The sequence below is a fragment of the Podarcis cretensis genome (assembly GCF_951804945.1).
Source record: "Podarcis cretensis genome assembly, chromosome: 7".
In the NCBI taxonomy this organism is placed as follows: domain Eukaryota; kingdom Metazoa; phylum Chordata; class Lepidosauria; order Squamata; family Lacertidae; genus Podarcis; species Podarcis cretensis.
In genome coordinates this window covers 14,692,341-14,715,968 of record NC_137176.1, presented here as the reverse complement: position 1 = coordinate 14,715,968, position 23,628 = coordinate 14,692,341, and the positions used below count along the sequence as shown (strand labels likewise).

The 23,628-nt window shown below is 43.3% G+C and overlaps 1 protein-coding gene and 1 long non-coding RNA gene across 2 annotated transcripts in view; one reads left to right on the top strand and one right to left on the bottom strand.

Annotated features, from left to right (window-relative positions):
* The window catches only part of DNAH5 (dynein axonemal heavy chain 5), a 185,075-nt gene that overhangs the window by 154,551 nt on the left and 6,896 nt on the right, over positions 1 to 23,628 (top strand). Inside the window, exons 67-77 of the mRNA XM_079985129.1 lie at positions 1,648 to 1,762; positions 4,498 to 4,688; positions 5,346 to 5,467; positions 6,239 to 6,388; positions 6,736 to 6,981; positions 8,467 to 8,686; positions 10,700 to 10,905; positions 12,303 to 12,506; positions 17,173 to 17,388; positions 18,709 to 18,921; positions 21,292 to 21,444. Of these exons, the coding sequence (XP_079841255.1) occupies positions 1,648 to 1,762; positions 4,498 to 4,688; positions 5,346 to 5,467; positions 6,239 to 6,388; positions 6,736 to 6,981; positions 8,467 to 8,686; positions 10,700 to 10,905; positions 12,303 to 12,506; positions 17,173 to 17,388; positions 18,709 to 18,921; positions 21,292 to 21,444 (2,036 nt within the window). The remainder of the gene's footprint in view (positions 1 to 1,647; positions 1,763 to 4,497; positions 4,689 to 5,345; positions 5,468 to 6,238; positions 6,389 to 6,735; positions 6,982 to 8,466; positions 8,687 to 10,699; positions 10,906 to 12,302; positions 12,507 to 17,172; positions 17,389 to 18,708; positions 18,922 to 21,291; positions 21,445 to 23,628) is intronic.
* Positions 2,729 to 22,817, bottom strand: LOC307220974. The gene is made up of 3 exons (XR_013841239.1): positions 22,297 to 22,817; positions 16,774 to 16,816; positions 2,729 to 3,738 (listed from the first exon to the last, which is right to left on the bottom strand). It is a non-coding gene; the product is annotated as an uncharacterized lncRNA (long non-coding RNA).

The window sequence follows — 23,628 nt, the reverse complement described above, 5'->3', positions numbered from 1 at the left end:
AGTTCGAGCATCTTCAAAGCCCATGACAACTTTGGTAAAGGCTGTTCTCCAACTGGAGCACTCACAGGCCAGTGTTTCCCAATTGTCGGTGTTTATCCTACTTTTTTTTTTTTTAGATTTGCCTTGAGAGTCTTTACACCTCTTTTGTTGACCACCAGCATTATGCTTTCCATTTTTAAGTTTAAGTTTAATAGTTACTTTGGAAGACGATAATCTGGCATCCACACAACACGACCAGTCCAGCGAAGTTGATATTGAAGAATCATTGCTTCATCACTGGTGATCTTTGCTTCTTCCAATACACTGGCATTGGTCCGCCTGTCTTCCCAAGTGATGTGTAAAAATTTTCAGAGACACCATTGATGAAATCTTTTGAGGAGTTGGAGATGGTGTTTATAAGTGGTCCATGTCTTACAAGGCTGGCTGCCAGGCCAAAAATGTTCTACGCCTTTGTTACATCTACATATTACGTACAGTCTTATGTATGAAGTCCATTATAAGATTTATCCAATGGTGTATTTTATTTTATGTTGTTTTACTTTATTTTATTTATGAGATTATTTTTTTTACTTACCCATCACCATATGGTCCCAGGCAGATTGCCATAATATAATATACAGTTATAAAAGTAAGAAAAGCAGTTAGTTATAAAAACAACAAGGAAGTCTGTTCAGAACAGTAGAGATTCAGCAAAGCGTTACTACTGTGTTGATGTTGCATCTCTCGTGCTCTTTGTTGAGAAGCCACTGGGGGGAGAGCTGTATCTGTGATAGATGCTCCTGGCATAATACACATTGGGGGAAAATGTATAGAAACTGGATTATTTTGTTGAATGCCCATTGGAGATTCAGAAAATGATCTGAACTGTAAATAGATTCTGGAATGGGTCAGGCTGCCAATCTCATTGCTGATTGCCAGAGTCTAAGATATTTCTGCAAGGATTCTGGCCCCGCCTCTACCTTCTCCATTTCTCCAACCTGCCAGGGTGGGCTCTTCAGATGTCCTGCAACCTGAAACGGGTTCCCAAACCCCATAGTGCCCTGATCAAAAATAGATATGGGAGTTCACACTTCAAAAATCCATTGGCTGAACTCCCAGAATCCTGGGGTTCATGCCATCGTTGCGATGCATTGCTTTTCCGTAACTTCCTGAATTGGTGTGTTGGTGGAATTTCACCCATGGAACAGCAAAGCAGAATTCTGGAGCACACACTGCAGTTTTAAAATATGTGGATGTGTGGCTTGCTGCAAAGCATTAAGACAGAAAGAAAGAGGTCTGGACTTTTTCTATTTGCAGTATATAGGCAATGGAGCTTATTGTTGAAAACAATGTTCTATCAGGTCTCATTCAGACTTCCTTTTGTGACCCATATCCAAGTGTTCTTTTTTTTTTTTGTCCCAGTGCTTTGCCTGGGAAAACCCATGTTTTACCAGGCAATTGGAGCAAACAGCAGTAAAGTATGTGTTTTTCCTCAGGAAAGTGCTGGGACAACAATAATAATAAAATTCATCAACAGAGCTTTAAAATGTGGTGCAAATGAGCCCTCTGTTAACCACGAACAACTTGTTATTATTTGTCCATCAGAAGACCATCAGCTTTTGTTTTGCTTCCTGTATTTTGATCATATCCAACTTTTCTTTTCTTCAGTTGCAACAAGAGGCAGCATACTCTATTTCCTGATAACCGAGATGAGTATGGTCAATGTCATGTATCAGACTTCACTCCGACAGTTCTTGGGCCTGTTTGACCTTTCCCTTGCTAGGTAACTATGACAAGTGAGATCTTTCCCTTTCTGAAGATTGGTATTGTTATAAGAAGAACTGCTCCCTTTCCCTTATGGGGTATTCCGGAGCCTGTATAGAGTCCTTAAGTGGGTTTCCTATCGGTAGGAGAAAACAGACCAACCAGAGTATATTGAGAAGCAAAGCGGTTAGTAAGCGTGATCTTTATTCAAGGAACTGTTGCAACAGGGTCCCCACTCGCCAAACGCAGAGGGAGACGAACCCTGAACAATGGTGTGCAATCCCTTATATAGACTTTTGAAATGGCCCACCCTGTAGCCCAAGGTAAAGGTAAAGGGACCCCTGACCACTAGGTCCAGTCATGACCGACTCTGGGGTTGCGGCGCTCATCTCGTTTTATTGGCCGAGGGAGCTGGCGTACAGCTTCCGGGTCATGTGGCCAACATGACTAAGCCGCTTCTGGCGAACCAGAGCAGTGCACGGAAACGCTGTTTACCTTCCTGCCAGAGTGGTACCTATTTATCTACTTGCACTTTGAGGTGCTTTCGAACTGCTAGGTTGGCAGGAGCTGGGACCAAGCAATGGGAGCTCACCCCGTGACGGGGATTCAAACCGCCAACCTTCTGATCAGCAAGTCCTAGGCTCTGTGGTTTAACCCACAGTGCCACCCGCGTCTCGGTAGCCCCCCCAAAACATCATACATACATTATAGAAGGAGACAGAAATCCTGTCTGCCAGGATACCTAATAATGGTCGCTGATTGCAATACCTGGGCAGCCTGCTCATTCTTTTGTGATAGTTAATACTTTAGTTCCTGAGTCCAGGTCACAGGCTCACCCTATTCATACACAAATATGCCCATAAGACAGGATTTGCAAGCAAAAAGACCATGGGAAGGCTATCCCCCATTTGCCTCCCTTACAGCAGAGGAATATTTGAGGTCATTGGGAGAGTCAGAATGGCTTCAGGACTGCACTCCTCATACTATTTCAGACACACGGTTCATATATTTAGATATATGTGCATTTATGAATATTTATTCTGTATTTGAAACCTTAGAACTCTCATAACAGTATATAATCAGATGGCCAGATTGTTTTCAAGGAGTCGGACGGGATGCAAGGAAGCCAGCATCGTTTGGAGTGCTCTTTCATTCACTTTGCTCCACTGTTTTCGTTTGTCAAACAGTTTTGGCATGTCGTGGACATTGCACAAAAACTTAGCAAATCCATTTGACCAGAAATGACAGCAGGATAGGGAAAACAGTGCACAAACCGTGATCCATGACAGCACTATCATTTGTCTTAACTGTCTGAAGATCTAGAGTCTTTGGTTTCGCTTGATGACTATTTCCCCTGTGTTCGCGTTTTGCCATTGAATGGGCAAAGTAACCTAATGCTGTCATTATAGTACAATCCTTTTTGTATTGATTTCCATACAATTTCTCAGTTTAAGTAAATTCCTGATTGCATCTGCTAAGCTTCCCCGCTCTATCCCTCTCAAGGGCTGGAGTCTTCTCCCAGTGTTTGTCTCCAACCTATCAGGAGCTTGGGAGAGATAGTGAGCAATGTAATGAAAGGAAACAGAAATCCTACCCGGAAAACAAAAATCCTCTTAAGCTGTGTACTGACATCGGAAGCTTAAAGCTGCGTTCAAGGGCTTGAGCTTCCTTTGTTTAAGATGGGGAAATCACTTCAGAGGCAACTGAATAATATGTCGTCCACAGAGATTAGGGGACCCTGGTTAACCAGAAGCAATTTGTCTATAAAGGGCAAAATAACGGCTTGCCCTTCGCTTATTTGTCCATATGATCAGCAGGCAGACACACAGTAATGTGTGTGATGGTCCTGCTGCTGGCCCTTGAGTTTACCTTCGAGGCATGTGTTTCCAACTGCATTGGAAGGAACCGGTAGGGCAGTAGCAGTTGGTGTCGCAGTGGGGTGACTTTGTTAGATAGAACTCTGTCTTCACAAGCTGCTCACCTGTGCCAGGTTTTCTTAAAAAAATAAAAATCAGGCAGAACAAATAAGGATAAAGATGTAGAGTTCAGTATTTGAAGCCGAAATACTGTGCCCTTCCAACTATTCTTCCATCTATTGATAAAGTAGTTTAGCTACCTAACTAGGTCCAAAGGTAAAAGGTAAAAAACCCCTGGATGGTTAAGTCCAGTCAAAGGCGACTATGGGGTTGTGGCGCTCATCTCGCTTTCAGGCCGAGGGAGCCGGCGTTTGTCCACAGACAGCTTTCTGGGTCATGTGGCCAGCATGATGAAACCGCTTCTGGTTCAACGAGACACCATGATGGAAACCAGAGCACACGGAAATGCTGTTTATCTTCCTGCCTCAGCAGTAGCTATTTATCTACTTGCACTGGTATGCTTTCGAACTGCTAGGTTGGCAGGAACTGGAACAGAGCAACGGGAGCTCACCCCGACACAGGGGTTCGAACCGCTGACCTTCTGATCAGCAAGCCCAAGAGGCTCAGTGGTTTAGACCACAGAGCCACATGGTCATAGTAAGTAGTAAGCTTAGCTCCCTTACTAGGTCTAGTGTAGTAAGAGTTCTGTTGGATCACGGTGACTGAGCAGCTTATATGTCGATTTGGCCACTGTGACTGCCTGTTTCTGCACATGTTCGGGCTTATGAAGTGCAGCTTTGAAAATGCTTTCTTTACAGAAGAAAAGGCTTTCAAAAACCTCACCAATGGTACTAGATTACGCTTTCATTCTCTCCTTTCCCCACTTTCTGTTGAACAGGTCTGTCAAGAGCCCCATTACGAGCAAGAGAATAGCAAATATCATTGAGCATATGACCTATGAAGTATATAAGTACGCTGCACGAGGGCTTTACGAGGAGCACAAGTTCCTGTTCACATTGCTCCTCACCTTGAAGATTGACTTACAGCGGGGCAAAGTGAAGCACGAGGAGTTCTTGACCCTGATTAAAGGTCAGAGCTACTGCCAGTGTGGTGCAGTGGTTAAGAGCGGTAGTCTCGTAATCTGGGGAACCGGGTTTGTGTCTCCGCTCCTCCACATGCAGCTGTTGGATGACCTTGGGCTAGTCACACTTCTTTGAAGTCTCTCAGCCCCACTCACCTCACAGAGTGTTTGTTGTGGGGGAGGAAGGGAAAGGAGAATGTTAGCTGCTTTGAGACTCCTTAAAGGGAGTGAAAGGTGGGATATCAAATCCAAACTCTTCTTCTTCTTCTTCTTCTGCATAAAACTTACTGTGTTTCAACCTGGTGCAAATGTTCAAATTCTGCATGCAACATGACAGGCAACCTGTTGCTCTCCAGATCTTGTTAGACTACAACTCCCATCAGCCTCAGCCTGTGCTAGGAATGGATGTCATGGGAGTTGTAGTCTGGCAACATCTGGAGGACTACAGGGCCCAAATCTCTGCAGTAGGGGATATGGAGAATGCCAGTATTCCGGTGTAGGCCTCTACGCAAAGTCCAACACATGAGGTACAGGTGGGGCAACTGTGCCATGGGAAGTGGGCAGCGCAGTCACAGCCCATCCACCATGAATAGAATTTTAAATATCTGACTTTATATATTTAGCAGCTCTTTTCAACTGGTTTTTGCTGTACTGTCTTTTTTCAGGTGGTGCTTCTTTGGATCTGAAAGCTTGTCCACCTAAACCGGCTAGATGGATCCTGGATATGACTTGGCTGAACTTGGTGGAGCTCAGTAAACTGAGACAATTTTCAGACGTTCTTGACCAAGTAGGTGATTGACAGGAGGCAAGGATTAAGCAGTGTGACACGATTCATTCTCTTGAAGGATTCTGTAGATATTTCAGTGTCACATGCCTTTTACGCTTCAGAGGAACTGCTGATGTGAACCTAGAAAAGTGAAGTCCAAGTCTGCCTCAAAATGTATTTTCCATTTGACTGGCATGTGTTAAGACAATCGTGTTGGAAGGCCTAAATCTCCATGCTGAAACAGATGTTTCGGAAGCAGATTTTCTGTTTCCGGTGGACCATTTTCGAAAGAAGGGAATTCCAAAATTGTGGGACCACTACTGAAAAGGTCCTCTTGCAGATAGAGACCAGCCTCATCTTCCACAATGGTGGCAACCATAAAAACATTTACAGATCCCAAAGCCCAGGGATGAATATATAGAAGAAGACATTCCTTCAGATATCCCAGGCCCTGGCTGTAAAGTCCAAGGTTACACAGCTCCTTAAATTTAGCTCAAAAACTAACTGGTACCCAATGAAGCTCTTGAAGCATTGATTCAATATGCTCATGAGGCTTGCCTAAGACAAATGCCATACTGTCATACTTGGTACCAAGTGAAGTTTCTGAGGTGTCTTCAAGAGTGGTAATGCACAAAGCGCATTACAGTGGTCAAGCTGAGATGCTGCCATTAGCATGGACATTTTCTAGAAAGGGACACCCCTAGTCCTCCATTAAGATATCTGAAACTAAAAGAAATGTATCTTGCTATCTGTGATATTTAATAAACATATTTCCTTATTTGTGTTTAACAGATCTCCCGAACAGAAAAACAGTGGAAAATCTGGTTTGATAAGGAGAAACCAGAAGAAGAACTTGTTCCCAGTGGTTATGACCAAGCTCTGGACTGCTTCAGACGACTCCTTCTCATAAGGTCTTGGTGTCCTGATAGAACGATAGCTCAGGTAGGCCAAATGCTTTGACTAGGATGGGAATAGAATGCCGACAGGTGGGGGCTCAAAGCAGTTTTAAAGTGAGCATTATAAGCGAAGAGATCCTTACATGTCAAAGCTCCTGCAGTCCAACACAGTAAGAATCTTTCCCATTCCCAACAGCACCTCTCTTACCTGCTGATGCTCCAAAAATGCCCACCCACCAATACCCTGTGTTACCAGGAAGACATGAAGATGGGAACCTGTGTTTCTTGAGATATATAGTTGTATCCGCAGTTTGATGTCTCGTAAGAACTGAAAACTTGATATGAAAATCAGTGTGGGAAAACTGGTGCACATCTCCTTTTCTTTTCCACTAGGCTAGGAAGTACATTATGGATACCATGGGGGAGAAATATGCAGAAGGGGTCATCTTGGATTTGGAGAAGACTTGGGAAGAATCTGATCCTCGCACTCCTCTCATCTGCTTCCTTTCCATGGGCTCCGATCCCACTGATTTCATCATTGCTCTGGGGAAAAGGCTGAAGATTGAGACACGCTATGTGTCCATGGGCCAAGGGCAGGAGGTTCATGCCCGCAAACTTCTGCAACAAACTATGGCACACGTGAGACAAATTCTCTACTTTCTTTTAGTGCAGATCAATCTTTGAATTTTCCCAGGATTTTATCGGTCATCAACATGGGTTAGACTAGGCATAACTGGCTGCTGATCCATGCAGAATTGGTTCCTACATTTCATCCTATAAGACCTAAATAAGATTATTTGTAATCGGGAACACACAAAGGCCAGAGCTATGGTTACAGAGACCTTGTGCCACCAACATAAACAGCTTCACACCACCTTCTCCTGGTAATGTCTAGTAAACTTGAGATATGATGCTGTGTGAGATTCCTCAGAATTAAGTCCCATTGTATTTGAGTGGCTTACTTCCTAGTTAGAATGGTAGCCTACAATGGGAGGCATGAAGTTATCATGTTGTGAGTTTCCCAACTCTCATGGCCGCTTATGAAGTGGGGCAAGGAAATGACAAATGCACATTACTAGCGGGAGAATGGGAAATAGTGTGGGCTTGCTGCTTTCATTCACGTGCTCACAGTAATGCTGGGGTGGGGAATCTTTTCCCAACCAAATATCAAGAAGAACTTTCTGAAGGTAAGCTGTTTGATAGTGGAACAGACTCCCTCAGAGAGTGGCAGACTCTTCTTCAATGGAGTTTTTAAATTAGATGTTGAATGGCCAGGTTGGCATTCATGCACTTGCTATAATGTCTAGATTGAGTAGGTTGCTGATGCCCTGAATGGGCTGGGCATAATCTCATCATGTGACAGGATCATACCCAATCCATTCAGGACATCAGCAACCTATCAAATCTGCTCTTCAGGTAAGACCAATTGTTCTTTTCAGTCTAAGGCTAGATATATTCACATGAGCCACCCTCACCAGTGACAATGGAATTGCCAGCTTTGGTAGGAGAGAGGAATTTCAACAGGAAAAACCAAGACCATAGGCATAGGCAAACTCGGCCCTCTGGCTGTTTTGGGACTACAATTCCCATCATGCCTGACCACTGGTCCTGTTAGCTAGGGATGATGGGAGTTGTAGTCCCAAAACAGCCAGAGGGCCGAGTTTGAGGAAGCCTGACCAAGACTATAAACTCTGTTGCTATTTGTACTGTTGTTTGTAGAGACATACATTTGTGTGCTGCCTATGTTAGGTTGAATAGTCAGCAGATTGTTCATCTACAAGCCTTTTGTTTGAATTAATTCCCCATCCCCCAAATAAAGCTAATTGCCTCTAATTGAACAGTATATTCTTTTAAGAACAGAATCTACATGGTAAGAGTTTGAACATCCACCCAGATTGGGGAGAAGGAGGTTCGAGGCTGAGCTTGGTTGGGCTTGGTCTACATCTGTATGAGGATGGAGAGCAAGAAAAGGTTGCACATTGGCATTGAAAAGAATTAGGACAGCTTTGCAAGCATATGAACTGTAGTATCACCAGCAGAAAACAATCGCAAAATTGGTTTGGATTGTGTTGACTTCCAAAATGAATATCAAATCAAGTTTCTTCAATGATTTCCCTTTCTTAGGGTGGATGGGCGCTTTTGCAGAATTGTCACCTGGGTCTTGACTTTATGGATGAGTTGATGGACACGATTGTTGAAACAGAAAATGTTCACGAGGCCTTCCGTCTGTGGATGACTACGGAGGTCCACAAGCATTTCCCCATCACCCTTCTACAGATGTCTATAAAATTCACCAATGAGCCTCCCCAAGGACTCAAAGCTGGCCTGAAGAGAACCTATGGAGGTGAGGGACTTGCTTTTCCCTCTCCCCTTCAGTTATGCCCAAGTATCTCTGGCATTCCACCCCGCAGTAGCTTTTTTTAAAAAAACATAATTTTTATTAACAGGCCAATCATATCACATTATTTCAAATCACATTAATTCCAAATTATACAGCCAAATTTTTCCATTTTGTTGGGGGTACCCATACATCAAGCTCCGAACGAGGATCCAAACATCACTTCTATTACTGCTTTAATTAAACAGTTCTATCCAGTTTTATCCAGATAGTCTCTTTATTACTTTCTTCATCTTCTTGTTGTTGTCATATATTCCTTTCTTTGCGATCTCTGATTATCTTCACAGGCAGGTTGGAAGCAAACATTGTCTGTGTGGGTTTTACACACTCCACAAGTCATATCTCATAGGGACAGCCGCCATTCCCCTCCTCCTTCAAAAGTTTATCTTCAGTCTGCCCTTTAGTTTTCCCAGGCTTGTAAAATATCTCATAGAGGGCTCTGCCAGGTTAAAATCAAATTCCAATCATCATTCACATTCCAATAGTCCTGGTTCTCCTCCCCCCATCTTTCTTAGACAAGCCTGTCTTGCGAGACGCCATTTTAAAACTGCGTCATAGAATTTTTCCATTCTCCGATATTTACCAATCCTCTCTTCATTCATCATTAATTCATCCCACACAGTTTTTAAATTCCTGCTTGTGTAATAAAATACGGCGATTCTTCTTTCTTTGGGGTGGAGGGTTATTAATACTCACATAAGGCAAAGAAAAGAAAAGTTTTTTCCTCCACCCCCCTTCTTCGCTCCAGACATACCAATCTCTTAATGGCGCTTCATCGCTTGATTTATTTGTCCTCGCCCGCCGCTCCGATCCCAGAGATCCATTAATCAGCAGTCTTATCTCCCGGCCTTTGCTTGATGTATGTGCTTTAGCATCTTCCAATTATATATTTCCAATTATATTTTTGAGCTAAAGCGAACCAGCATGCACAGATTAGAGACAGCGTCCGGGAAGAGCCGACTTCACCGAGGGCTGGTGCCAAGTGACCGGGGCACCCCCTTCTCTCGAATCCGGGGGTGCATTATGGCCACCGCTGGCAAGGCAGCCCCCATCTCCTTGGGGGGGGGAAGACTGCATACTTCCCATAGCAGCCTCTTAATTACCTCGTGTGGGTCGGAGAGATGTTATTGTCGGCCATCTTCCAATGTGCCACCTGGTGCCCCCCCCCAGTAGCTTTTAATAGGGGCATCAGGAGTGATCAGTTCCTGCAAGGAATTATACTCCGTGCATATATTTAAATATTTAGTCTGGGTCCTTAAAAAACACAGTGGTATATATTATTTTGGTACAAGTGGTTGTCAAATGGAAGTATTTGAAGAAATGGAATAGGACTAATAGGAACCAGCGTGCTGTAGTGGTTAAGAGTGGTAGACTCGTAATCTGGGGAACCGGGTTTGCGTCTCCGCTCCTCCACATGCAGCTGCTGGGTGACCTTGGGCTAGTCACACTTCTTTGAAGTCTCTCAGCCCCACTCACCTCACAGAGTTTTTGTTGTGGGGGAGGAAGGGAAAGGACTCCTTTGGGTAGTGATAAAGTGGGATATCAAATCCAAACTCCTCCTCTTCTTCTTCTAACAAATGTAGCTTTAGAAAACGAAATGTGAGTACTTTGCTATAATATGGTCCTCTTATAAGGCACTATAAAAACTATCTAAAGCTCCTAATTTATCTCAGTAATGCTGCTATTATGAAAGGTGTGCCTATTTAACATTTTTGTAAGCTTACCACATGTCATTTTTGCATCAAATTGCCATTCAACTCCCACAATACAACCTTCTCCTTTATGTGTGTGGCAGCTAAGATCCACGCATTTGACAAAGTGGGTTTGAGTTCGTTATTCCATAATAAATGTGTTCATCTTTAAGCTGGCACTTGACTCTTCATGGTATGTCGCTGCATGAGACTAACATGGCCACTCCTCTGGTGTTATGGATATTATCTAGAAGTGTCTTTGTGACAGGTGTGAGTCAGGATCTGTTGGATATCAGCAACATGGTTCAGTGGAAACCAATGCTGTACGCTGTAGCCTTCCTACACTCCACGGTCCAGGAAAGGAGGAAATTTGGACCTCTGGGATGGAACATTCCTTATGAGTTCAACCAAGCTGATTTCAATGCCACAGTACAGTTTGTTCAGAACCATTTGGATGACATGGACATCAAAAAGGTACTTGGCTCCACGGTTTAGCGACTTAGGTGGTATTTGAAATAGTGTGGACAATCAAATTGTTGTTTCAGCAAATGGATTCTTCCTTGTACGTCCGTGTATAAGTTGATCAGTGGTGACCTATGGCACGTGGGCCTAACTAGGGCTGCCACACCTTTGGGGGCCAATCACAGCCACATTTATATCTGCCTTGTGTCATATGACATCGGGTGCATGTGGTTGCAAAGGAAGAATTGGGAGAGAATGTCCACCCAGTTCTTTCCTCGTGGCTAAAATCTAGCACCTTTTGAATTTGGTGCATTTAGTAAAGGTAAAGGGACCCCTGACCATTAGGTCCAGTCGTGACCGACTCTGGGGTTGCAGCGCTCATCTTGCTTTATTGGCCGAGGGAGCCGGCGTACAGCTTCTGGGTCATGTGGCCAGCATGATTAAGCCGCTTCTGGAGAACCAGAGCAGCGCACGGAAATGCCGTTTACCTTCCCGCCAGAGTGGTACCTATTTATCTACTTGCACTTTGACGTGCTTTCAAACTGCTAGGTTGGCAGGAGCAGGGACCGAGCAATGGGAGCTCACCCCGTTGCTGGGATTTGAACCGCCAACCTTCTGATCGGCAAGTCCTAGGCTCTGTGGTTTAACCCACAGTGCCACCCGCATCCCTTTGGTGCATTTACCATCACCTTTAAAACTTAGATTAATGGCCCATTAACTTTGATGTGCAGAGTGGAGACTTCAGCACTCTCTGCACTGTTACCGTCTATGCTGCTGTCTAACTTATTTATCATTATTACTTATTGAATTTATATACCCCCCATACCGGGAGGTCTCGGGGCGGTTCACAGAATAAAATCAAAATATAAAAGCACAAAATACATAATCAAAATTAAAGCAACAACCCAATAACCCCCCCACCCCCACCTCCACCTCCAAAAACCACATTTTAAAAGGGCTTAAGAACCTCACAACATTTAAAGTAAGACAATTAACAAACTTGGAGAAGAGTCACTCATCGGAAAGACTATGATCCCAGAAATGTCTGCAGCAATATTTACTGGCAACCAAATTGGCCGGGTGCCTTCCTGATACAGAGACAAAAATAGCCTTGAAATAAGAGTGGGAGGGGGAAAAATAGCTTTGGTTGTTGAGCAGATGTAATACTAGAGTTTCATCTCCCGCAAAATGATGGAGATCAGTTTATGTAGGGTGAAGAAGCAGGTGTTGAGGAGTCGGGAGATGGATTGGGGAAGTGATCTGACTGCAGTGGTTCCAGTTTGACTCTCAGAAATCTCGGAATTTTCAAAATCAGCATATTTATATCCATCAATAGATAGATACACACACACATTTTTAGTGTACTGCTGCATGAAATCATGCCACACCCTTTTCTGTTTTTCTTTCAGGGTGTGTCTTGGAATACTGTTCGTTACATGATAGGGGAGATTCAGTATGGTGGCCGAGTTACGGATGACTACGACAAAAGGCTGCTCAACACGTTTGCTAAAGTGTGGTTCAGCGAAAACATGTTTGGCCAGGACTTCTCCTTCTACAAAGGTTACAGCATACCCAAATGTGCTGCGCTGGACCAGTATCTTCAGTATATACAGGTTTGTATACTTCTCAAAAGGAAAACCTAAGAGAGGCTCTGTCGGAATTTGCCATTCCAAAGCTTTCCCTCCTTTGTGAGGTCACTCTATTGCTTTACTTGCTTTTTAATTTAGTTTCCTGTAGGAAAATTCTGTAGGTGGGAAAGCTGAGGACATACACAAGGGTGTCTCAAATATAAAGGACTCTATGCCTAGATGTAGAGATGGGTGGAATTTGTTATTAGTGGGCAGATACAAATTTGTACTGCTGATCAGGAAGTCACCAATCTGAATCTTGCCTGTGTCATGATTCACTATGTGGGATGTGGGTGGCGCTGTGGTCTAAACCACTGAGCCTCTTGGGCTTGCCGATCAGAAGGTCGGTAGTTTGAATCCCCATGATGGGGTGAGCTCTGTCCTAGCTTCTGCCAACCTAGCAGTTTGAAAGCACACCAGTGCAAGTAGATAAATAGGTACCACTGTGGCGGGGAGGTAAATGGCAATTCTGTGCGCTCTGGTTTCCGTCACGGTGTCCTGTTGCACCATAAGCGGTTTAGTCATGCTGGCCACATGACCCGGAAAGCTGTCTGTGGACAAACGCCAGCTCCCTCAGCCTGAAAGTGAGATGAGCGCCGCAACCCCATAGTTGTCTTTGACTAAGGTTACCAGACGTTTCCCGGGGATAGTCCCTGGATTTACAAATCAGTCCCCTTACAAAATCCATTGAAGTTGAAAAGTGTCCCCGGATTCATTGAAAAAAAATCTGGTAACCAAAGATGACTGGACTTCACCATCCAGGGGTTCTTTACTATGTGGTCTTAGGCAAGCTACTCTCTCAACCTCAACCCCCCCCCCCTTCTGTAGTAGGGGTGAGGAAGGGATAAACTGACATACTTTGTAGGATTGCTATAAGGATTACGAATAAATAGTGCGAGTAGGGCCTTTTGAATGTTTGAAAGTGTTATACAGATGTTAAGTACTATTAAGTACTATTTCTATTCCAAGATGGCGGCGCGTTCATACGCTGCAGCTCTGAGCTCCCAATACCTCACCTACTCATGCACAAAACTAGTAAACATCAGGCTCACAAGAAAAATAGAGATAACTAGAGAGTTTCAAAGGTCCCACTGTATACCAAACTGCATAGTAAGACCTCCAGGATCTCTATGGATTGTTGACGGGAGGGGGAAGTGCCGAAAGAAGCGAAAGAGAAAAGAGAGAAAGCAAAAATGTGGTTGCAGAGCTGGTCTGTTAACCTGGCTTCGAAAAAGACCGACGAGACCAGCACTGCCAAGCGTCTTCCTGACCAACACCAGATCTCTCGTCCACAAAATTGACGAACTACAGTTGCTAATGGCAGCAAACAAGCTTCTTTGTGAGAGCTGTGTGGTAATTATTACAGAAATTATGGCTACATTCAGCAGTACCGGATGCGGCAGTGGAGCTGATAAATCGAATAATTTATTGCTCTGATAGAAACAGTGATTCTGGTAAAGCTAGGGGTGGAGGAGTCTGTATTTACATACACCATGGTTGGTGCGTTAACAGCAAAGTAGCTTACAAGTATTGCTCCCCAGATCTAGAATTGATGGCAGTTACGTGTCGGCCATTTTATTTGCCTAGAGAAGTAACTGTCATAATTATTATAGCTGTTTATATTCCATCCGATGCTAATGTCAGTGCGGCACTTTCTAAGCATATGACGTCATCTCCGAGCAGCAGCAAATCCACCCAAAGGGTGCCCTTGTTATGGCAGGGGACTTCAATCAAATCTGCCTAAAGACGGTTTTTCCTAAGTTTGAACAGTTTGTGAAATTTCCCATTAGAGGACAGAATATTCTAGATCTTGTGTATTCCAATTTGAAACAGGCATACAGGGCAATCCCCTTCCCCCACTTAGGCTCATCCGACCATTCTTCAGTTTTTCTATGTCCGAAGTACATCCCTCTCAGGAGAAGAATTCAGTGAGTTATAAAAACAGTTAGAATTTGGCCAGAGGGTCTCTTAGTCAGCTCCAGGATTGTTTTGAAAGTACTGATTGGAGTGTGTTTGAACATCAAGATCTGCATATATACACAGATGCTATACTCTCCTATATTAAAGTGTGCATCGATAATGTAACATCGCAGAGATGCATTAGACTCTATGGGAACTGTAAACCATGGATGACTGCTGAAGTAAGAGGACTCCTGAAAATCTGGGATTCTGCCTTTAAGACAGGGAATATAGACATATACAGAGAGGCGGGAATAAATCTCAAAAAAGGCATTAAGGCAGCGAAACAACAGTATAAGCTGAAGGTGGAAAATTATTTAGCTGATAACATCATGAAACAAGTGTGGCAACGACTGCAGCACCTAACCAACTACAAGGGCAATACAAGGAACATGGTTAAGACTGATGCCTCATTGGCAGAGGAACTGAACATCTTCTTTGCTCAGGGTGCAGTTGGTTGGGTTTTATCTTCTAGGGATAATTACCCTATCAAACTTTCACCTCTTCCCCATACCATTCTGACCCAAGAGTCCTGGCCCAGAGATGACTTGTTATTGAGGAGATCTTACCCCTCTATTGGGGAGGCTAGTATGGGGTCTGGGATTCCCACTATTGAAGGGCTAGGGAATAATGGCAGTGGAGCTAAATATCAAATGGTCGGGGACAGAGGGTGGCACTAGGGAGGGAGTTGTCGTCATGTCACCCCTTGGTGTGTGGAGTGCCGCAGGGCGCAATCCTCTCCCCGATGCTTTTTAACATCTTTATGCGCCCCCTTGCCCAGATTATCCGGAGCTTTGGGCTGGGTTGTCACCAATATGCTGATGACACTCAGCTCTATCTGCTGATGGATGGCCATACTGACTCGATCCCTGACACACTGACCAGATGTTTGGAAGCTGTGGCTGGATGGTTTCATGGGAGCCGATTGAAACTAAATCCTTCGAAGACAGAGGTCCTCTGGCTGGGTCGGGATGGTATGGGGATGAGGGACCAACTCCCTTCTCTTGCGGGGGCCCAATTAGTGCCATTGCCTTCCGTTAAGAGTTTGGGTATAATTCTTGACGCCTCCCTTTCCATGGAGGCGCAGGTTACAACAGCCGCCAAGGCGACATTTTTCCACCTTCGCCGCATCAAGCAGTTGGTCCCTCACCTTTCCCACCCCAACCTGGCCACAGTGATCCATGCGATGGTCACCTGCAGGCTTGACTACTGTAATTCGCTCTACGTGGGGCTGCCCTTGAAGCTGTCCCAGAAACTCCAGCGGGTGCAGAATGCTGCAGCGAGGCTCCTCACAGGGTCTCTGCCATAGGAGCATATTCACCCAGTGCTTTTCCAGCTGCATTGGCTCCCGGTGGAGTACAGGGTCAGATTTAAGGTGCTGGTTTTGACTTTTAAAGCCCTTCATGGCCTAGGACCCTTGTACCTATGAGATCGCCTCTCCTAGTATGCCCCACGGAGGACCTTAAGGTCCATATATAGCAGCACCCTAGAGGTCCCGGGCCCTAAGGAAGTTAGATTAGCCTCAACCAGAGCCAGGGCCTTCTCAACGCTGGCTCCGGCCTGGTGGAACGCTCTGTCTCTTGAGACCAGGGCCCTGCGGGATCTGATCTCTTTCCGCAGGGCCTGTGAGACAGAGTTGTTCCACATGGCCTTTGGCTCAGAATCAGTTTGATTCCCTCCCCCTTTTTCTTTTTCCTTTCTCCTCCTATGATGAGATTGCTCCCTAATTGTTTTAATATTGTATCTTAATCTTTTAAATTGTATTTTAATCAACTTGTTTTTATTATTGGTTGTTAGCCGCCCTGAGCCTGGTCTTGGCTGGGGAGGTCGGGGTATAAATAAATTTTTTATTATTATTATTATTATTATTATTATTATTATTATTATTATTATTCTCCTGCTTCACTCAAGGGTTTCTTGAAAGTGTTTATGGAAGGCATTATTAGCTGAACTGCTGCACTCTTACAAACTATGTAAGAGACCAATTCAAAAGTTCATATATTTAGTGGATACTTCAGTGCTATTTCCCTAGAAAAAGAGATGCCAGAGCTCACCATGAACGCCTCCCTTGTTCTCTTAAAATGGCAATGGCGCCCACCGGAGAGGTGCTGGAACCGAGGTCTGGCAAGTTCTGGCTGAAAAAAAGCCCTGGTTATGTGCATAGCAGTGCCATGTCTTTTAAAGTGCATCTATTTGAATTATTCTTTTGTACTCCAATATACTATTTCCCTGACCTTTTCAAAATGTAATATAAAGGCTTTTATCAGCAAGATATGAACATGGTGATACCTACCCTATTTTTCACTCCATAAGACGCAGCAGACCATAAGACGCACCTAGTTTTTAGAGGAGGAAAACAAGAAAAGAAATATTCTGAATCCCAGAAGCCAGAACTGCAATAGGAATCACTGCACAGCCTGTATTCGCTCCATAAGACGCACACACATTTCCCCTTACTTTTTAGGATGGAAAAAGTACGTCTTATAGAGCGAAAAATACGGTAATTGTTTTATTTGTTTTTTCTTCAAAGATGACATTCCTCTTCTAATTGAAAGCAAAGGGGAAAAATCTGGTTCATATTGAAAACCTATTCTACACACACACACACACACACACACACACTGGCCACCTATCTTTGTAAACCTTGCATTTCTTGATCTTCTGGACTTTACCTTTATATTTACCCACCTAGGGTTTGCCCGCTTACGATACGCCAGAAGTCTTTGGGTTGCACCCCAATGCTGACATTACTTACCAGAGCAAACTTGCAAAAGATGTGTTGGACACCATCCTCAGCATCCAACCCAAAGACAGCTCCAGTGGAGGAGGTGAGACCAGAGAGGCTGTGGTTGCTCGATTGGCTGATGATATGGTGGAGAAACTTCCTCCCGACTACATTCCATTTGAGGTAGGTGTCTAAAATCACCTGGGTTTGCTTTCTTCAGACTTGCCCAATTGAAAGAAAGCCTTTCTATTCTGCATGTGAATTTTTATTGTTTTCCTTATATATTCTTTCCCAACAAATTGTAATACATTCCCTTTGACTCTGCCGAGTCGCGACCCCCCCTCCCTCCCCACAAATGGTATATTTATCCTTTTTCCATCACGCACATCATTCTCATATTAGTACTATTATACATTGGAGGTATTATGTCAGTCCTGCTAGTGTCTTGACCTCTTTTACAATTCTTCTTTAAATTTAAATTTATTGAATATTTAAAGAAAGCCTTTCTATTCTGGGTTTGTTTTTGGATTTTTTTACATTAAAAAATCCAGCTGCTGATATGGTCTAATAGAAAATTATATATCAATGGTATCTAAATTGGCAAAAATGTATAAATCTAAATCAAATGCATGTTGGAAATGTAAAGGGAAAGAAGGTTCTTGTTATCATATGTGGTGGTCTTGTAGTAAGGTTAAAGCTTACTGGGAAATGATACATAATGAAATGAAAAGGATGCTTAAAATAACCTTTGTAAAAAAAACAACCAGAAGCTTTTCTTTGGGGAGTTATAGTGACAGAACTACCTAAACTGTATAGAAACTTATTCATGTATGCTACTACAGTGGCAAGAAAGTTACTTGCTCAAGAATGGAAAGAAGCAGAAGTCCCAGCAAAGGAAGAAGGGATAGAAAACTTATGGAATATGCAGAAATGGCTTACTGGAAGAATAAGAAATCAAGAAAACACACACACACACACACACACACACACACACACACAGATATATGAATGGAAATGGTATACAGTATTGAATATTTACAGATAAATTGTAAACAGATAAGAACATTGGCAGGATTATTGTAATAACCTGCAGCTTCATAAGAGTAAATATTTAAAGAAGATGAATAAATGAGCAAATTAAGTTAATTTGGATATGCAGAAGATATTAAAAATAAATCAGACCCGCAGAAAGAAGGGGAAGGAAGTCAAGTTTTGAAATGTCAAAATGATTGTAAAACCAGTGAAATGTATAAACTTGAAAAGTATAGATATGTTTTTAAAAATATATAATAAAATAAATCCAGCTGCTGAGGAATGAGATGTAGCTGCAAAATGTGTCAGGTTCAAAGAGGGGAGGAAAATGTGGTTCATGCACCCAGCCTATGGTACTATCCTGCTTGCCTCCTCCTGCCTCCCCTTCTACTCAATTAAAACTTATCTAAGGTAGTGCAGAAGCTGTTTAAAACTCCTGGCAGCTTGCTGTATTCTGTGTTCTCATGTCAGGTAAAGGAAAGGCTGCAGCAAATGGGCCCATTCCAGCCTATGAACATCTTCCTGCGACAGGAGATCGATAGAATGCAGAGGATTATTGCTCTGGTGCGGAACACTCTGACAGACCTCAAACTTGCCATTGATGGAACCATCATCATGAGCGAGAACCTCAGAGATGCTTTGGATTGTATGTACGATGCAAGGATTCCTGAACGCTGGAGGAAGGTTGGTGGCACTATTTCCTTCACTGGGAAAAAAAAATGGTGTTAGATCATCAATCTTCTGCACTAAATATGCTGTATTTAGTCATCATGTGCTCCAGAGCATCTAAACACACACACACTTCTGAAATGGACTCTTTATGACTGACTTTATGACTCATTTTGCCCTACCTGAACAGCATGGTTGTATCTTACGCAGTGCCGGATTTACATATAAGCTAAACAAGCTGTAGCTTAGGGCCCCACTCTCTTGGCCCCCCTAAAAACAATTAAAGGAAAAAATAACCCTGGATGTACATTTCCAAAATATAAGATAAAAAAAACAAATAAAATAAAACCTACATATAGCAACAGTGTTTTGTGTTGTGTAGGCTCCTATGATGTAAGTATTGGGCCCCATCTGCTAGCCTGCTCCCTAAAATATCACTTCTTCTTAATTGTATTTCAGTTCAACAATTACTTTGATAAAATACATATTTTGTTATGTGCAAATAGCTTTAGATATCTATTAGGTTTAGGTTTTGTTATGTGCAAATGGCTTTAGATATCCATAAATTACCATATAGCATACATCCAACACAAAAAACAGTGACAATTTGTTGTTGACAAAGGACAGCTGGACATATAAAGGGCCCCATTACCTTCAGTAGCTATGGGCCTCATCAAACCTAAATCCGTCCCTGATCTTATGCCACTTTGAATCCTAGATCACATGGGAGGGATGGTAAAATGTGATTTCCCCCTCCCCCACATTGTTCCTGTCAGATCAATTCAGTGTCTGTAGAGTCTACAGCAGGAAGGTAAAACCTGAAGCCATCCAGATGTTTCTAGACTATATCTCCCAATTGGCCAGGTTGACTGGAGCTAATGGTGTTCAACATCTGAAGAGTTATATCTTCCTCATCCCTGTTCTACAACGATTTTTTAAAACGCACTTAACACATGTACAGCACAATCTTATAAATCCACTTGGGCCTAATTCTCAAAGAGGTGGTAAATCTTTTTCTGGACTGTACCGCTTTAGACTAAAGGTGAGATCTCACATGATTTAATGTTCCTCCATACAGGGAGAAGGATCCAAACCTAGCCTCCTTCCTGACAGCTTGTTTTCTATGTAGTTACACAAAACAAATGAAATACTGTGAAAATCCCTGAAACGAGAAGTAATCAACTAGAAATATTATCTTATAGAATTAAACTAAGTAACAAAAATCAAAAAGTTTAAGGGAAAAATTAGAAAAACCTAGATTTGAACAAAGCCTTAACGGGATGCCGGCTACAAACCTCGTTTCACTGAACTATTCAGTTTCCTCAGAAGGAAATAGAGAAATCATAAACCTTAAATGATTTTAAACAAACTCAAGAACAGGGTTGAAACACTCCCCTGAGTTTACAAAAAAGGTTTGAAAACCTAAATAGCAAGTTTTAGACACAGCCCTATTTAAAGAAAGCCAAGCAGTAGTAATAAGGAGTTGAGGACTCGGCTGTGAAAACTCTAGTATTGCCTTTCCAGAAAGGTTTAAAAAAACCTACCGTATTTTTCGCTCCATAAGGTGCACCTGATGATAAGGCGCACCTAGTTTCTAGAGGGGGAATTCAAGAAAAAAAAAATTATTTAAAGGGAGCGCTGAGCAGAGCCTGTATGCATTCCAGGCTTTTCCGCAGAAGCCTGCAGAAGCCGCACACTCTTTAAAGGGGCTGCGCGGCTTCTACTGGCTTTTCTACAAGGTGGGAGAAGGGACTGATGTGGCCAGTCAGTCCCTTTTCCCTCCTGAGGAAAAGCCCGCAAGAGCCGCACGGAGCTTGTGTGCGGCTCTTGGGGGCTTTCCCCACCTGCCTCCCCCCTGCATTTGCTCCATAAGAAGCACACACATTTCCCCTTGCTTTTTAGGAGGGAAAAAGTGCATCCTATGGAGCAAAAAATACAGTACATAGCACAAATTCAAAGAAAGGAATACAAGATAAGCTGTTTTAGATTTTAAACAAACTCAAGCACAGGTCTGAAATGCTCCTTTGGTCTAGATGTGACTGCTGGTGTTAAAGACACTTCAAGTTTGAAGTGGTACAACCCTGACACAACTTTCTGCTCTTGATGATCTTGTCTGCAAAGTTGTGTTGCAAAAGGAATGGGGGACCTGTGAGCCTCCAGTTATTGAGGAACTACAACTCCCATTGTCTCTTAACCTAAGTCGTATGAGGTAGGACTGATGCAAGATGTAATCAGACAATATTTGGAGGGTCACAGGTTCCTTATCCCCATGTTTGTTAGAGGATTGGTTAGAACTAGGCCTTGGAATCTAAATTCTATGATCATCTTTTGGAACATGTCTGTGGCCTTTACATCATCAAAACATTGCTTTGTCTCTCTTTCTAGGCATCTTGGGCTTCCAGCACTCTTGGATTTTGGTTTACTGAGCTTCTTGAAAGGAATCGGCAGTTTCACTGTTGGATTTTTGAAGGGCGACCAAACTGCTTTTGGATGACAGGGTTTTTCAACCCGCAAGGATTTTTAACTGCAATGAGACAGGTTATAGAAAGCCTTTAAAATATCTTTTTTGTGTGTGCATTTTTCATGTTCATGTTTTTCTTACCATCTGAAATGGATAGTAACAGAAATAATATCTGTTCATATGGAAAGAATTGCTTTTGCCTCCTGAAAGCATATGTGTAATGGTTCTAGGGGTTGCTCGTGCATAAACCGGTGCCACACCTGGCTGGGTTGCCTGAGTGAACCTTTTCTGTCCGGACAGCCACTCGCCCGTGGCTGTCTCAATCGCTGGCAGAATCCGTCAGTGGGCGTTTCTTGAACTTCTTCCAGCAAAGAAGTTCTTTGACGCCTAGTCTCCGCCTACTCTCCCTGCGCGGAAGCCTTCTGCGCAAGGAGGGTGTGGGACAGCGGAGGACCCTTGCTCTCCCCGCTGGTCCCCGGCGAGGAGTCATGGGACCGCCTTGCCGATTCCCCCATCTGCCCCCCTTCTCCACTGGTGCTACACTGATTCCCTTCCCCAGAAGATGGGCTGCCTCTCCCCATCCCGGGACGCTCTCTGGAATCCCTCTGGAGCCCGCTCTCTCCCTCTGGCCCTGATGGCAGTTCCCTGACAATATGGTATCCCCCCCAAGGAATTCTGGGAAGTGTGGTTATACCCCACATTACGGATGGATCTGTCAATATCAGTTCGCTGTTTCTCATGTGTCCATTCTTTAAATCAGTTCTGCACAGTTTGCAGCAAATTGCGATTTTTTATTTTTTTTAAAAGATTGGTATGAAAATTCTTCAGCATTTTAACATAAAAATTTCTCACAAACAAATATTTGTATGCAGTTTTGACTAATGTACACATTTTTTCAAGCAATTTATCCTAATATAATGGCTGCTTACCTCTCTCCACGGTGAGCGGCGGTTGTGGTCCATCGCATCGCCACCTTTCCCCATGGAGCCTTGCCATTTTTCCAGCAGCTGTTGCCACCCCTCCACAATTCAAATTGCCCTATCCATGGCAGCCTGGGGGGTGGGGTTTGGGGGAGCAGACCTGAGGAACTCAGTCTTCCCCCAGGTCCACTCCCTGGGCATAAAAGTAGGCTGAAGCTGTCCACAGCAATGCAGTCAGCAAGGAGAGAGGCATTCTATTCTGTTGTGACTGTTATTCCAGTAACTGTCATTTTTAACTACATTCTGCTTCTGTCTGTGTGTTTGTGAGAGAAGGAGAAGGGCTGCTGAGAGAGGCTTCTCAGGATACTGCTGAGGACAGTGTTGTGAAACAAGACAGTGAAACAGACAGAGGAAGATCCCAAAATGTTAGTAGGGAGAAACCTGTGCAGGATCTCTCTCTAAGGAACAAAGAGAGTGTTGCTGAGGTGAAAGTAATGAATCTTTCATAAGAAACTGTAAGACCCGAGTGAGGTAAAACTCTGGTGTAAGTCCTAACACAGTTTTGTTTATAAGTCTTAAGTAAGAAGACTTCAATCTACAATTCAAGTGAATATATACCCATGCTGGAATAAGCACGAGATTGCAAATGTATTTTTTCAGTTAGATGTTTATGAAAGTAAAGTCATTTTGAATACAAAGAGCCTGGACATTATTATAGTCTTTACAAAGAAGCTATCAATCAACTAGAAGAGTTATTTAGCTTCCCAGCTGTGAGCTACTCTGCTACTTTGCATATCATCAAAATGTAAGAATAATAATAATAATAATAATAATAATAATAATAATAATAATAATAATAATTTATTATTTATACCCTGCCCATCTGGCTGGGCTTCCCCAGCCACTCTGGGCGGCTTCCAACCAAATATTAAAATACAGTAATACATTTATATAATATATACATAACACTTTGTAAATTGCTGGACTACAGCTTCCATCATCCCTAGCCACGCACCGTGCTGGCAGTGGCTGATGGGAGAAGCAGCCCAACACCATCTGAAGAACCACAGGTATTCCCTTCTCGTTCTTTCGAGGTTGCTTCAGCCTGCGATTTCCACAGGGACATGGGGGCTTCTGTTTACGTGATGATTAAGTAATTAAAAGTCTACTTTGTGAAACTGGATTAACTCTTGGTCCCTCCAGGAAATACTCAAATTAGCTCGCTTTTTACTTCTGGGTTCTGTTAACTGCCTTTTCCGGATCAGACTTGACATGCCTTGCTTCTGGGTTGCAGGGCAATGAAACTGATAATAAGGTGTCAGTGTCCCTCTGAGCCTGTCA